Here is a 16,739-nt window from a genome sequence, read left to right as displayed (position 1 = left end):
CGCGCTGCTAGCAGCGCGTTCAATATTGCAAAAGTACAAAAGCGAACGATGGGATCGTCGTAAAAGAGAGGACCAAAAAATCAAGCAAACAAACTAATAGAGAGCGAGAAAAGTGGAAGATGTACACCTATCTGTAGCGATTCTCTCCCCACACGCTTTTATTTATGCGTTCCCTATTTCTTTCCTTCTCGCCGGTTGCTTCTCTCCCGGCACTGCCCGACGCTGTGCCGTTCTTTCCCGGGACGAAAGTCGTCCGCGCCAAATCGGTCGGGTATCCCGGACCAGGAGGTCGCTCACATCCCGACGCTGTCGCTCCTCTTCACACACGACGGGCACGTCGAACTTTGGCGTGAACGACCAGAGACTTTGTGTTGCGCTAGAAATCGGCTATTGCCAAGATCACGATCCGTCGGAATTCCGAACTGCGGTTATGCTGCTTGCGTCAAATCTCGGATTCTTTAACTGAAAGCCGCAGCCTAAGAGAAGAGCCCCACATTTCGACGCTGCGTTTCGTCATCGACAACGTGCCCACGGTGTAACTCGTCGGCGACCTAGCGGAAGCGTTGTCTTCTTGAACGATTCGACGAACGACGATATACGAATCGATCAACTCGCTACTCGACCAAAGCTTGACGCTTTTCGCTGGAAGAACAACTTTTCATTGCTCGTTTGTTTCGTTCGCCACGTTTAGTGCGGGATTTCCCCACCGGCTTCAGTAAACGCTCATCGAAGTCAGTAAAGCCGTGCCCTGGACCTCTGCAACCGGTTGGCGGTGGTTGTGATGGTTTACGTCCAACATACGTCCCGGAGCGAAAGACGACTCGGAGGTTGCGCTGACGTTTCGGCCATCGAAGATCCCAACTAGCCGCCGGGAGGCCGGTAAGCCGGCTTCACGTCGCAAGCCGGGAGTCGAAGTCATGGAGGGTGTCGTCGCTGCGATGTCAAGAAAGTACTCCTGGGCCATCGGAGCTTTGTGTGTCATTGGTAAGATAATTTCCTGCTGCGAGGAAGAAAGTGCGTGTAGTCTTAGAACGAAGAAGCCTAAATTACCTGAGTGCACGACATTCAGTGAATTATGTGTTGAACTTGGGTTCAACGAGTGCGAAATTGCACAAAGCGATGTTCGCAATCACTGGCAAAGCGTAGAGGCCATCGTAAAGACGAATTTTCAGTAAATAAACGCTGCGCTTATTTAGATACAGGTTTCGAACGTATTCCTTATTTCGAACTCTCAATAATACGGATTATACAATTTCACAGGTACCGTCGAAGAAGAGATAAAAGGAGAAGTAAAAAGTACAAACTCCGAAGATTGCTTTCACAGCCACTGTGTTGTAAACTGTTGATGTTGCAAACAGCACGTAACAGTTCTGCCTGTGGCATTTCAGCATGTGAAATTGCTGTGCGTGACAGTGTCGCATGTGATAGTGTCACATGTGACAGTGTCGCATGCTCATGGCTGTGTTAGCCACATAAATTCAGTGGGAGACCGGACCGTGGAGGAGGCGGGACCATAAAGGAGAAGTCTAACTGTAGCAGAATGCTTCAGAACTAGATATAGCTCGAAACTACTACACTGACCAGGCGATGGTCCTGGCTTCGAGTCCCTGGCCGAGATAAAATTTTCTTCAACTACGATAACCTTCTTTTTTTCTGGGAACCTGTATTAATCTCTTTGTTGCGTGCATATTGCCGCTACCATGCGAATGACAACTTTCGCTTTCGTACGGCTACCATTGCTTCGAAGTGCGCTGTTTCTTGTAAGTTAAGGAGCAACCACTTATTCTTCTTGATCTTATTGGGAAAGTAATTGAACTTGCAGGCTACAAGAAATTGCGATTTAGATACGCCGTCAAAAAGGAAACAGTTACACTGCTGTATAAAAGAAAAACTGGTTCGACGGAACTATTGTATCAAGGACGTGCGTTTAGTTTTCCCTTTCCTTCCTTTTCTAGCAATGATGCTGATTGGACAGTCAACAGTGGAGGGTGCTAAGGGAGTCACTATCCTGGACTGCATCAGACAGGAGATCCCGGCAACGGTGAGAGACCTACACGATCCATCCGCTGTAGGCTGTGTTTCCAGTATGGATTGTCGTGTTAGTCACGTCATAGTCCATAGCGCTATTCGTAGACCATGACCATGGCCATAACACCATTTGTGATGGGTAAAAGCCCAATGTTGGCTTCTTGCACAAAAAAATTTAAAGTTGTTATAGTTTTCGTTGGCGATGATGAGTTTTAAACGCTTTATATCTTTGCAAACTTTTGCCGAAACCTTTTCCGACTGCTCCTGTATCGTTCTTTTGTTCCTCTTAACTGACTCAGAAAAGTCAACGTCTTCATGTTCCTCGCTATAACCTTCATGCACAGCACCTTATGCAGGTCTTTTTTTTTCTAAGACTAGAACCATTGCATTTGTTATAACGCGTTGATAACAAGACTGCGCTTTTTACGCTTTTACGTGAAAGTGTTGTCTACAGTGGCCACGCCATACAGAGCAAGGAAATATTCCCTATGACTATAGGTGCTAATGCGGAGAGGCGTAGCGCGTATTCTTTCCAATCCTTATTTGTTTCTTGAATTTTCGAACAGTGAATCACTCTCTGACCAATTACGGACAGTCCAGAAGGCCTGCGATGTGGCTGAAGGGCTCGGCCTCACAGTCCCAACGTGCGAGTGGCCCGCGTCAACCTTGGGTTGACCTTAAGGACCCAATAATGTTATTCATACCATACCATACCATACCATACCATACCATACCATACCATACCATACCATACCATACCATACCATACCATACCGTACCATACCATACCATACCATACCATACCATACCATACCATACCCGGAGTTTGTGTAGCTATTCGGAGCAAAAATTCGTTTTGAAGGAAAAGAATGGTCGAGCGATCGTGGGTGTAGCCAGGAAAGCAAGATATATTCTACGTTGTTTTCAAGACAAAACATATGCCGAGCACATCTGTAGCCATGGATTTTATTCTATACAGGCCTTCCTGTGGAGGCGCAGCGTGAAGAAGACAAAGTGCGCTAGATCAAGCATTTGGCAGATGTATTACAGAACCCTATGTAGCCTAAATTAATCCTTAGCTCTCCAGTATGGAGTCTCTCGTAACCCCAGTGTTAAAATACATCCAACAATCAAGACGTGCTATTGAAGTATCGAAAACTCCAAAAACAATTGCACAGACATGGTGTCATCAGAGGTATGCGAACTGCATTCTCTGGGGGTGACTAATCGTGACGCGTGCATCAAGCTTTCTTTGTGTGGTGCGAACGCTAGTCCCCTGCGCTACGTTGTGTATTCACAACGAAAACTCAACAAGCATGACCTGATCGCGTAATGTGTCATTATCATGAAGACAAGATTATGTCGGTTGCTAATGTACTTTAGCATCCATTAGCGTGCAAAATGCGGGAAAAAGATAAAGTATGACTCGGGGGAACTCCTTGAGCGTTTAATACAAACAAATTGAGGTTATGTTGTGAGGGGGGCGTGAAATTTATGAAAAGCGAAGCACACTTTCTAAACCGACTATTCGTAGAGATGGACAAGATGGCTGAAAACGCGCAACGTGCCGGTGATGGTCGTCTTCTTCGTTAGTTCAAGGAGGTGACTCGCAACACTATCGTGAAGTTAAACGCATCTGTTAAGAATGCTCGCACGCCCCAGGGAAAGTACTTGACAAATTTTAGAATTAAATACCTCGAGAAATTGTATGAAAGTGCATGAAATGTATGAAAAATGCCTTTCGATTGCCTTACTTCTTGCCTTGTTTCCCTTGTCGGTATAAGCGAACCTGATGCGTGTAAAAGAGAATGATTTCGCCACTCTGATGCTCGCCCCAGCGATGCTTCAAGAAACGAGGTCAAGTCAAAGGTCTCATAGGCTCATTTTGCCTTGCGTACGTACTCCTTGGCAGGGATTGCATTGTCTCTGCAAGGAACAGAAAGTGAACTACTATCGGTACGATCAGTTTGCCTACTTCATGGCCAGCTAGGTACTTAAACTATATACGAGTAAGTATGGGCAATTCGAATGATAAAATCATGAATAGAGTACGCGTTTTGAGTCGGAGAGAGGCATGCAGGCAAACATTTTGTATAAACACATACAGAATAATGCACTCATGACCTCTTAGTATCTCACTCGATCAATTCATGCGCGAACGTTCTCTTTCTCTGGATGGTTCGCTAATACAAATTGACCTACAATAGTTAGCAGGAGCACAGGCTAGACATTGTGCTTTACTTTTTTGCTTGACAGGTTTCTCCAAAGTTCCAAGAGTGCGTGGACAACGTAACCATTGGAAGCTTCTACAAATTCATGACCGTAAGTGTTGTCATTTGCAGTTATAATATAAAACGTGCATGCCATTAAATATAACGTTCAGTCGGGTTAACGACCACTTAATCTTATTTCTACTTGTATTTTGCCTTCCTCAAACCACGTGCAGGGTTTGCAATGCATCCTGAGGCTCGCGAATGCAGTAAGTTTCTTCGAACAACTCTCCTTGCTGTAATTACCCATATACAGAAAAAGAAAAGTTTCATTGACACTGTGTTATGAGTATCTGGCGCACGCGCAGACAGTTCTGTATTGTTCATTATTCATTTCTCCTTTTGTCATCTTTCATATCCTTTTTTCCTTTCCCCTGTACAGGGTAGCCAACCTGAGATATCCTCTCCTTAATGTCCCTAGCTTTCCATTGCTTCTATCTCTCTGTTTCTTCTTGTCTAGTCAAAGCCAATAACGGTGTTTTAACCAAGTGGTTCTCAATATATGGTCGTCATGCGGTCGCTTAGAAGCAAGAAGCAGAAAAGCTGTATGACTTCGTAGGTAAATTCCTATAAAACTAATAGAAAACAGCAGCGGTTACATTCCGAGTGATTTGCACGTGTCCATCACATGCTACGCTGGCAACGGGGAAGCTGATGTTGCATGCATGAAATGAGCGTCCTTACTTTAGCTTATCACGCATTTCTGATTCGTATGGTAGGAACCAGAGCTCAGGTGTTTTGAGAAAGTCCAGCAGTGCTCTTGTGACCCGCTGCGAGGATGACGGCCGAGTCCATGGTGCATTCGATTGCGAAGCTAGTTAGCGCGGTTTTTCCTTTGCTCCTCTTCTTACTTTTTTTCATTTTTGCCCGCTTCCCTCTCCCCCAATGCAAGGCAGCGAACGGGGTGTATGCTAGCTGGTTTGCCGCCCTGCCTTTCTCATTTTTTTTCTATCTTTTTATGACAGAAAGCCACAAGAATTTCAATCGTGTCCCTCCTTTTCGATGTGATCAGTATAACGAACATAACTTGTTTCGCTCCGAGAGATCGTTATAATAGCTCAGGTAGGAAGTCTGGCTCGTATTCCTTCTGTCTCATTAGCACCGACTTCATTTCCTTCTCAATTTTTTTCTCTTTTTATTCGCTCTTTGTCACAATGTTCCTGTCGTAACCTTCAGCCCTCTTTTTTTTTTTTGAATCGACACTTACCTTTGATGTTCAATGTTACTCCGAAGCCCTCAAATACGGAGTCTTCATGCCCATGAGCTCCTTTTGGATTTTAAACACTGCAAATAATATTATTCTTTTCTCGCTCGGATGTTCCTATCTCCTGAGGCGCACTTGTGGATCAAGTTGAGGCAACCGCTCTCACTCCTTCCATTGTTTGGCCTCCCTCACATACGGCGTGCGATGTTTGTCAATGGCGCGTCTCTAAATGGTTCGCTAGTGCCTGATTCCTTTGAACTGCGCCGCAGACTCTTGGGTTTGACGAACCGTAGACCATAGTTCGACGAACACTACTGCTAGCAATCGGTAGTCGGTGGTTGCTTACATTGGTTAATTAAGGATATGGTGTGTGTGAACATCGCTAAAACATTCCGGCCTGTAAGCGAGAAGTTAGCCCATGCGTGGCTTTTTCTGCCGAGAAAGCTCTCAAGAGTGACCTCCGAGGTGAAAACGAAAATATTCAGCACCTAAAGAAAATAAGGCCCGTTATAAGCAAATGGGAGTATTCCTGAAAACAATTTGAGCTATTGTTTTATCTCCACAAACTGATAGCGCTTGTATTGTGTGCCATATTTCAAAGCGGTTGTGAGTTAGCCGACTTCTTGGCATAATGCTATACCGGTCGGCGGAGAAGTATCTGCAGTAAATGGAGCAACCGAGTTTGTTACAGTGCCTTGAATTATTGCTGAGACATGAACTGAAAGCTCATGGACTTGTCTGGCTTAAAGGGACATATCAGCGTCCAACGACATTAAGCCCACAGCTATGCATAACGTTGCAGAAAAGTTCTAGTTACGTAGCTGTATACCAGGTTAGGCGCTTCCCCACATAATGGGAGGACGCAAAGCAGGCGTTTCTACTTCCTCCGTTCTGCAGATTTTCTCCTTCTCTTAGCTCGGGGTAGGCAAACAGGGGTACTTGTTGTGACTGTTGCCTTTAACATATGGCCCTTACCCACGAGGCAACATTGTCCGAGGCTCAAAGTGGAAGCAATACACATTCCCACTTAGCTTTCCTACCTCAGTGGTTGCTCAGTGGCTCTGGTGTTGGACTGCTGAGCATGAGGTCGCAGGATCGAATCCCGGCCACGGCGGCTGCATTTCGATGGAGGCGAAAACACCCGTGTGCTTAGATTTAGGTGCACGGTAAAGAGCCCCAGGTGGTCAAAATTTCCGGAGTCCTCCACTACGGCATGCCTCATAATGAGAAAAGGATTTTGGCACGTAAAACCGTATATTTTTTTTTGCTTTCCGGCCTTTTCTACTCTCTCGGTTAGAAGCGTAGCGGTGCCTTAGCTTGTTCTGTATGTTAGCGTAAGCCCATCAGCATTGAACCCTCCTATTCCACTGACGACGCTTTGAAAAATAGGGTTGTCTGAATTATTCACAACTGCTGCAACTTGATGAAAACTTGTTGGACGACTTTTCGGGGATGGGCTAATCATGTCAACAGGGGCTGGGTGGTTTTTATGTATATTTTACATATTTGTCTCTCGCTTTACAAGTGAATGTGCTCCCTGTGAATCGTCGCTGACGGCTTCGAGGCGGTATAGCGTGACGGAGCTCCCGTGTCGCTCCCTCTGTGCAGATTCGACCGGATCGCTTTGTCGACACCGCGCTGCTGTTCTCGGCAGTTGGTGACTTCAAGGGTACCCGGTTCGAGCTTGCAGTCGACAAGTGCGCCTCGCCGCCCATGCTGGTACGCACTATTCTTATATTGCAACACTGAGCTCCTTACTCCGTTGTTTTCTTTGAAGGTCCTTCACACATTGGTTGAGAACGACGGCGTTCAATCAGCAGTTGTTGCCAGCTAAACGACGCTACGGCTTCCCGACCCAGATATTCAATGTTCGCATCTAAGGCACCAACGAGTTCCAATTTTAAACTTGTCTACCTTATATTCAAAGCTAACGTTTCTTTGCCTGTTCCTTCGCCTTTGGCACTGCTTCCGCTGCTGTCTTGCACGTCGCGTCGGGGGATGGCTGAGAACGTGTGTGACGTACATGGCAGGGGCGCAGGAGAGATGTCTGTGGGACCTTTCCAACGAACTCCGAGGGCGTCACCACAATGTCCGTTAGGATGTCTAGATGTACTCTTTGCCCGCCGATCCGTACAGGGTGGGGACAACCTAGTCGTCTGCTACGGCGGTGTCCGCCATTGCATGGCCCAACTCTCGGGTAGCGCGCCGCAAGTAGACGGATATGCCGCTATATCCTCGTCCGCAGGCGCATTTCGTGCTGACAAATTCGCTTGAAGCAGTGGCAGGGCATAACAATTGATCAAGGAACCACCCATTTTCATGGTGTAGTTTTGCTCAAACAGTGTTGGGACACGACATCGTTCGCGTTTATACGCGGCGTGTTTTTCTTCGTGGTATAGGGCAGCAATTGTTCGCGTAGAAAGTATGCGACGTGGACCGCAGAGTTCTCGCGCAACGTATGGCAGGTTGCAGCAGAACTGAGAGTTGGGCGAGTTCGTACGAATTCATAGTAAAACATTTAGCGCGCACAATTGACAAGCACACAGTGAAGGGGGACACACGAGCGCTTACTCACAACTATGTTATTTTCGGAAAGATACAGAACATATATATATACCCCAGCTATGAGCGCTGAGCATGCGCAACAAGAGTGGTCAGTAAAACAGAAACAGATTAAAAACAGATTAAGAAGGTTCATCCAATATGAAAAAAGCAAATACATTTTCAGTGATTGCAACCGATGGTTGGCTGATGCATTTTTCAGCGCACTTTTTGGAATGAAATGCTTCTGTGATTTTCCGCATTAGTTTGTTTTTATCCGAAAACAAAATGTCAGTGTAAAAAGTACCGGATCACAATGACATAGATTACAGTGGTTCGACAAGTGCGAATGGTTTTCTTTACCAAGAGAACGTTCATGTTCTTTTAGACGGGTGTTTATGCACCGACCTGGTTTGTCACATGTACATGTTGCCACAGGTCAACGGAAGCCGGTACACAACACCTATTCTGCATTTGGTGAATTTTTGATCGTCTTTTAGGCCGCAGCTGCATTTTTTTACCCTATTGTCTAACTTATTGGAAATAGCTTGGCACAGTTTTTGCACCTTGTTAGGAGCGCTGAAAACCACTTCAACGCCATACCGGCTGGCAACATTCTTTAGGCCATGGGAAAAATAATGGACGTAAGGTACAACTGCAAGGCGCTTTTTGTTCGTGCTAAGCCTGTTCCTTGAATCTGTGGGTTGTACGCCCTTTACTATTTTAGTTACCTTTTCGGCCGCTCTGATTATAATGTGTTCCGGGAATGCCACCGAAGCTAGTCTTGTTACCTGATTGGCAAAGCTTTCTTTTATTCGGTGGCAACAAGATTTTACTAAAGCAGCCCGAAGGCAAGACACCGCAATCCAGCTTTTTACAATCTTCGAATGTCCTGATTTGTACTGTAATATGGGCTTTTTTGATCTAGGGCTGTACATAGGTTCCAAGGTAGCACCAATACTAATCGACATTTTTTTACCTCGTGTAGACAAAAGTATTCACAGTGCTTTAGGAAGCTTGGCAAAAAGTTTCCTATTTGTTGTTGATTTTTTGGTTATTTTTGATGGGAATGAACATGGCTGTAATGTGGTTAATGTACTGAAAGTGTTCGAAGAATGCGGCCTAGGCCTTAAGTTTACCCATGAGATTGCTAAAGAAAACGAACTACAGTTTCTAGATCTTTCTCTGCGATTGCTACCCGATCACACATGATGGATGTACAGCCCTAGATCAAAAAGCCCATATTACAGTACAAATCAGGACATTCGTAAATATGATTAATAAAAATCCGGCCCCTCGTTTAACCTCCTCTCTTCTCGTTCAGCCAATAATGATGTAGGTCTTATTATTAGCGAATGCGATCAGCCCATTAAAAAACAGCACTTACGAATGAAAAGCTTTGGGAATTCGGCTCCTGGTGTATTCGAAATTATGATGTTTACTCTACGGGTACATTCGAAGCTAACGTAATATAGCAGCTGAAATATATTTCACAACACTGACATAAATAATCATAATCTCCGTTAATTATGCATTGATTATTATTTCTTGTTTTTTATTTTTTTATTGTTTCCGTAATTCAAATTCGTATTTTGTTTGACGTGTTCATTTAGTTTCTAAATATTCTCCCAAATTTATTCCTTCATGTTTACAGCGCCAACGTGATGACACACAGAAAGGAGAAGCGAAACAAACAAACAAACAAACAAACAAACAAACAAACGAACGAACGAACGAACGAACGAACGAACGAACGAACGAACGAACGAACGAACGAACGAACGAACGAACGAACGAACGAACGAACGAACGAACGAACGAACGAACGAACGAACGAACGAACGAACGAACGAACGAACGAACGAACGAACGAACGAACGAACGAACGAACGAACGAACGAACGAACGAACGAACGAACGAACGAACGAACGAACGAACGAACGAACGAACGAACGAACGAACGAACGAACGAACGAACGAACGAACGAACGAACGAACGAACGAACGAACGAACGAACGAACGAACGAACGAACGAACGAACGAACGAACGAACGCGTGCGAATGCTTGTTTTTGTCCCCTTGCCTTTATGTGTGTCGTCTAGTCAGAGCTATAAGCATGAAGGTGAACCAACTGGCTGATTTGAATAACATGGTTCTTTTTTTTACCTAAGTGTTCAATTTTTTTATCACGTCCCATTACCTAATATTTAGCAAGCAATGAGAGCAGAATAGTTTGCATCAATCGAGCATTCGTATCCTTCTTAAACCATTATTTTTTAGTTATTAGTGCTACACACAGTATGGGTTGGAATATTTCTCCTGTGGGTAGAAAAAGAGTGGTAGAATGCAGCCAGCTCTGTATTCGCATGTAGACTCAGCTGTCCGCTACTCTTTTTCTTTGTAATTGACTGCTGTTGTACTTTAGCCCTTTCAATCGTTACTCAAAGCGGTGCATTTATACTAGCGCTTGTGGTCTAAATATTCTGCTGAACTGCTGTGCATAACACATGTGGATATCGTTCCCGGGTTGTTGTCCATAGCTTGCACATCTGGAGTTCACCTTTTTATTTTTTCTTAATAAAACTGCCTCAAGCACAGCTTTTCGTCACTCATAATGTTTCCTTATTTTTTTTTGATGGACCTTTTCATTACAAATAATTCTTTGCCCCATACCAATAACCTTGCGGCAGGTAGGTGTAGGTAAGTTCTGGTCGGCATGTCATTTCGCGTCTCTTCAATAAAACATATGCGGACCACACGCACTGTGGGAATCATGCTATGCGAAGCGTTTTGTGGCTGGCTGGCTATCAACCATTGCTACTACGTTCTGCAGAGCATTGCTGGGTGTTTACTAATTACCGGTTGTTTACCTCTATATTCAGCATCCTTGCAAAGCGTTACCAACTCTTACATTCTTTTATGCATGGGAACCTGATTAAAAGCATGGCAGTTTGGGCGAGTTGGTATGTTTTAGGCTTGTAGCGCAGCTCGGAAGAGCAAAAAAGGAAGGAGGTAGGGGTAATCAAAGGGAACGGAAAACAGAGTGAGCGCTGATGCTGATGTGTACTTATTTTTACTATAGTGACACGCGCATGCTGCTTGCTTTGTACAGAGGGGCTGTACGATTGCATGAGCTGCTTTTAGCGCAGTTTTTACCCGCAGCTTCCTTCATCTTTATTCTGGAAATTATATGTGTTATTTTGTTGTATTGTATTCTATTCTATCGTACTGTATTCTATTGTAATTTATTGTATTGCAAAAACGAGAGGGCGCCCGGCTTCTCCGTCCATCCCTCTGCCAGCTAGCACTTTGAGGCGGTGTGACATTGGACTGCCTTCAGGATCAGCCCGGGCCAAAACATGTTGCAACGTTTCTTCAGTGGAGCACAATAAATCTGACATCATGCCATCGCTGCCGCCGCCATGCTATTGTCGTCACACTCGTCACATCCACTTGTCGCTGTCGTCACACACATCGCTTGCGTCACAACTTACGCTACCAGTTGGTTCATCTGGTAGCGCTTTACGAAATAGCAAACAACGCTGAATAGCCAGATATACCCACAATATGCTTTGCTTATGTATCCATCCCCAAAGTGCACATAACTTTCTTTTTTTTTCACTCTCAAACATGTGGGCATTGCGACCTTCCTGGCGGCAGTTGCCAGCTTTTCCTTTCTTCTCCGTACGGTCGCATGTGAATGTTCGCGATCCAAATAATAATAAATATAATAACAATCATGCTTTCTTTCTTTTCATGTCTTGCCTCACCCTTCAGGCTATCAAGTTTACCACCTGCCTTTTCACTCGCTTTCAGGAGGTGAGTTGCGCATACAATACCTTAGTTTCGTTACGCTCAAGGGCGTTGAAGAAAGTCCGCTGCGGTTGATCAGTGGCTATGCAATTTGACTTGCGGTTTCCATTTCCGGTCACGGCGGCCGCATTCCGATAGGGATGGAATGCAACATAAACGCTCGTGCGTCGTACTTTTGGTGCACGCTGAAGTACTCCCGGGGGTCAAAAGTAATCTGGAGCCCTCCACTATACGGCGTGCCTCCTAACCGGTTCAAAGGGCTGCCTAGCTTTGGCACTAGTGTGCGTGTGATTGTGGCCTTATGGTTAGAGCACCGGGCTATCGACGATGAAGGTTTGATTTCCACCATCGGGCACGTAATTCTTTATTCTTTATTCCGACATATCCCCGCTTAACCTGAAAGCTTTACAGCAGGGGGGTTACAAACATAAAAATAATACATCTTGATTCACGATGCACACCTGTACCCATGACAGTCGATTCCACTGAGCCGTAGCTTTAACATAAAAGGAATTGGCATACAGGCCCGTCCTAGCCCGGCATTCTCTAATTTTGCACTGGTGGTCAGTGCGTGTCGATATATAGTTTGGCGGTTTTAAGTACATTTCCCTATCAATTCCAGTTTTGTTATGATAGATTTCATACAGAAGCTTTAGTTCAATTCAATTTTCTTTAAATTATGATCTATTCGGAAAGAAAGCGGGAACAGTCAAAGACATTACAGTCTGGGAAGGTTCGCGTAGAATTCACTTTGAAATATTGGTACCACGGTCTCGACCTTCACATGCACAGAAAGCCACCAAAGCCCTGCTGCACCTCTCAAAGATGACTGGGCTCAACGGCCGCTTTAGAATGCGCGGTGGACGCGGTTACGAGTGTGTACGCATCAGTTGTTATCCTTTTTTTTTGTTTTCCTTTTAAAGCGAAGCTTTCTTTCGGGATCTCGCCAAGTAGGTTATGATTCATTTTAAATAAAAAAAAGATCAAGCGCGCCCAGCATTGAGGTTCTAACCTCGCTTTCCAGCGCTGCAACCTGATGCTCTAACCATTAGGCCACATCCGCTCTTTTTTTCTTTATTGCATGAAAATATCAGTAATGTCATGCAAGCATTATTTACATTACATTTAGACACCCGCACGAAACACCAACGCACACATGCTACACAGTTCAATGAAAGTTCAAAAATTGGGCAAACAAATGGAAGCGTCCAGATGCGAATTCCACTCAGGGTCGGTAGCGACGGCTTTAACCACACTAAGCACTTGAGCAGCCTCCTCTCGAAAGGTATACCTTGCCGAGCGAGATAGCTCGGCCTGTCTATCGATCATTAGGCTTCTCCACAGTAAATGAGGTCATAATAACAAAAACAAATCATACGGTGTATTACTGATTGTCTTTTTGAACCGGAGGAACCCGGCGTCGTCAACGTGAGAGGAAGTTCTATTTTACTAGATGTTTGTAAAATGTAAAAAAGGAAAGTCAAATGCATCGCGACAAAGAATAAAACATTGTTATCATGTGTCGGGCTCGTTGCAAAGTCTACAATTCGCATTCCGAAGTATATATGTATACTTCTGTTTTCATGAAACCATGCTTTTGACTGACCATGTGGAATTGTGCAGCCCCAAGGAAAAAAAAAATCACTGCTGGCGTTATACACATTCTGCGGACATTGCAAAGAACATCTTGACAAAATAAATATAAGCATGGCTTTTTATCCATGGGTTCAGGTATAGAAGGCCCTATACACTTCTCTCACGCCAACACCGACTAGCTCTCTGTCATGATTGCCACGCGCTGATGATTATGGTTCCCAGACAGGGACACATACAACTGAGGACTGGCCAAGAAGCGTGTCCGCGTATTGACGATGATTGTGATTTATATTCTATGGCACATACCTACGACGGGGCATTGGCCAAGAAGAGACCGGTACACTCAAGTGGAAATGAATAAACACAGTCCTGCGTAAGATTTGTCCCATTGCGTACAGCACACGTGTGCGAGAGCACATGCGCGAGCTCTAGTTTCCTTTACGCCAAAGACGCCGCAATGAAATGCGCAAGCTATTCACAAAAATGTTTATTTTTTTGTGAATAGCTTGCGCATTTGATTGCGGCGTCAAAAAATGTTTATTCTCTCTCTCTCTCTATTCACAAACTCCTGCAGCTATTGTATTGGAATGGTGGACTCACCAATGTGCGCTAAGGGCAAGTGTGAAAAGACCATCAGTCATCTTCTGTGCCACTGTTCTCGCTTTGATAACAAACGTCAGACTTTCCAGTGTGCCTTGAGTAGACTGGATGACAGGCCATTTACAGAAGCAAAGATCTTGGGAGTCTGGCCTCACAGTTCATTACCCCACAAAACAGTTCGAGGGCTTGTTCACTACCTGAAGGCAACAGACTTGAGTGCCCGACTATAGACAACCTGCACCTTAGTGCACGTGAAAGTGCGATATAGACTCATGTATTCCCCCTCTCTCTCTCTCCATTCCCCTCCCCACGTGTAGGGTAGCAAACTGGACTCAGTCTGGTTAACCTCCCTGCCTTTCCTTCTTCTCTTCTCTCTCTCTCGTAAAGAATTCCACTAACCATTTGACGAAAGATTCGTTTCACATAGATTTCATCCTAAGCTTTGGATCGGCAAACCGCATGAAACCTGCTTACGTTCCTTATATATATATATATATCGTAAGCTTGAACGTTACTGTGTTTGAGATGCTAACTCACTTTCTTTTGTTTTCTGCCTGCTCGCAGGTTTGCAAAACTAGGGTGAAGAAACCAGGATAGTCATTCCTGAAGATCACTGCAGAGTGCACAGCGTTCGTAGTAGCCCAGGCGCCTGCGAGGGGGAGATTGGTGCGTGCAGCAGTCCACGCTACCTTCGTGAACCGCAGAGGCCCGCACGGCAGCTCCACGAGCACGTCGCACAGCACTGGAGACGCCTACACGTATAACGTGGAGGCACAGCACGCTATCGTATGCGTCGCTGCACGACAAACGCGAAACGTATGCGCGTAATGATCACCTGGGCAATCGTACGACCACAGAATGTACTAATAAGTAGCCTTTGAAATTTCCAGTAAGTGTGTTATTAGCTTTCACCCGCAGGTTCCAGTATGTTTTCGGGCAGCCATCTTTTCGAAGCATTGTCTGATGTGTAGAACGGTTTTCATGCGCATGGTGCTTATTACTTTACGGTTATTTTGTAAAAAAGAATCGCGTCGCCTTTTCACTGATTGGCACGGCTTGTAGAAGGCACATGAAGATATTTCTCCCCTTTTAGGACGTCTCTGTGTCTCGTTAAGGTGCAGAATATATATGTCACTAATTTGTGCCGATGTTGACTGTGAGTGCAGGTGGAAGGGAAGCGTTGCAGATGCGTTGAGCAGGCCGCACCTTCCAAGTGCGCGGAATATTGTTCATTTCGAATTGCAATATAAAAGTTGCAGAAGCTCTTTGTCGTTTGCTAAGGCAATGATTGTATCGCCCGCATTTGTTATGTTTGCGATCGCATATATGCATATGTGTATATATATATATATATATATATATATATATATATATATATATATATATATATATATATATATATATATATATATATATATATATATATATATATATAACGTTTAGGCCTGACTGTATAATTTGCCCACAATCAGTATAAGTATAAGTATCATGAACGTATAACTTTAAGAGCTTTTCGTGGCGCATCTAACGGCACTTTAAAAACGTAACATTATGAACAGAAGCAGCTCTATATCTTTACTTCATCTGAAGCTAGGCTTTTTATGCGTTCCAAAAGATCGTTGCAATTAACTTTTATTGTGTAGTTTTATAGGCAGGAAGCAGAAGCAACGTAAGCACCATATCATGCTCATTTGGTTAACTAATATTTGGATTAAATCAGAGCAACTATGCGCACTTTGCGGATTTCTGGTTTTGTTGTGTTCGTTCAGCTCAGGCAAATAATTTCTTACGAAGGACAGAGTTCGTAGAAACGCCTTTCGGCAACTGTAATGCTAGAGTTGTCACAAATGTTTTTGGTGAGGCAGTCTTCGAAATCCTGATATAGTGCCGGCCGGAAGCACTTCTATAGGAAACAATGAAACTGAACACCACAGGTAAACACGGAATTTATTGTTGAACTATCGGGAAGTGTTCTTGATTCGTCATTGGGGCATAATCTATGACTATGTTTTACACAAGAACCGAGATTGACGCCATTGCTGCCGCGATCGTCCTAGATGATGATATCTGTTCGGGACGCGACCGTCTTTATCTTCTATATTCGTCACACTGGCTACGCGGTTTACCCATGACATAAGGGCTGCGCTCTGGGAGCACTGATAACGAGGAAGCAAATTTACGAACGGAATCAAGAGCACCTCCATTTAACTCAAGTCAAACAGCCATTTCAAAAGAGTACAGGTGCTGTGCACGACTTTCGTCTCTTTAACTGCTAATCTCGAGGCTCGAGCACTATATTCATTTCGTGTGACCATGACAACATTGTTTAATTGCAAGCCTATACGTGTATGCTTACGTTCCTTGTTTTCTTGCTTGTTGCCGAGGCACTCAAATGTGAACGTGCCATTTAAGTTTGATTTGTGATGTTCGCGTGAAGTTGATCACTGTACACGGACTTAACATTTTTTTCTCAGCCTATTTTCCTTGAGCGATAGAGTCAACAACGCTTTGCTAATGCATGATAGTAAGACAGTATTGTTAATGTAATTTGTCTCATAGGTTTCTTAGTTTTTTGTTTTTTTTGCTAATCTATCATCTTTGCTTGTATAAGTTACATTTTTTGGCATCTGTCACCGCATTTCTTTGCTATGCATGAGTGTTTAGTTTTGTTAATGAACTTTGTAG

The 16,739-nt window shown here is 44.3% G+C and overlaps 1 protein-coding gene across 2 annotated transcripts; it reads left to right on the top strand.

Annotated features, from left to right (window-relative positions):
• Positions 1 to 257: 257 nt before the first annotated feature.
• LOC135906921 (uncharacterized) lies at positions 258 to 15,376 on the top strand. Of its 2 annotated transcripts, XM_065438551.2 has the most exons (7): positions 258 to 984; positions 1,956 to 2,041; positions 4,285 to 4,350; positions 4,475 to 4,507; positions 7,111 to 7,221; positions 11,823 to 11,864; positions 14,619 to 15,376. In XM_065438551.2, the coding sequence occupies exons 1-7, from the start codon at positions 918 to 920 to the stop codon at positions 14,649 to 14,651; spliced, it is 438 nt and encodes a 145-aa protein (XP_065294623.1). In that variant the 5' UTR covers positions 258 to 917; the 3' UTR covers positions 14,652 to 15,376. The 2 variants fall into 2 exon arrangements, with proteins under 2 accessions (XP_065294623.1, XP_070395784.1); XM_070539683.1 differs by lacking the exon at positions 4,475 to 4,507.
• The last annotated feature ends 1,363 nt before the right edge of the window (positions 15,377 to 16,739 follow it).

This window comes from Dermacentor albipictus, chromosome 5 (genome assembly GCF_038994185.2).
Source record: "Dermacentor albipictus isolate Rhodes 1998 colony chromosome 5, USDA_Dalb.pri_finalv2, whole genome shotgun sequence".
NCBI classification, from domain to species: domain Eukaryota; kingdom Metazoa; phylum Arthropoda; class Arachnida; order Ixodida; family Ixodidae; genus Dermacentor; species Dermacentor albipictus.
This window is presented reverse-complemented; position numbering and strand designations above follow the sequence as displayed.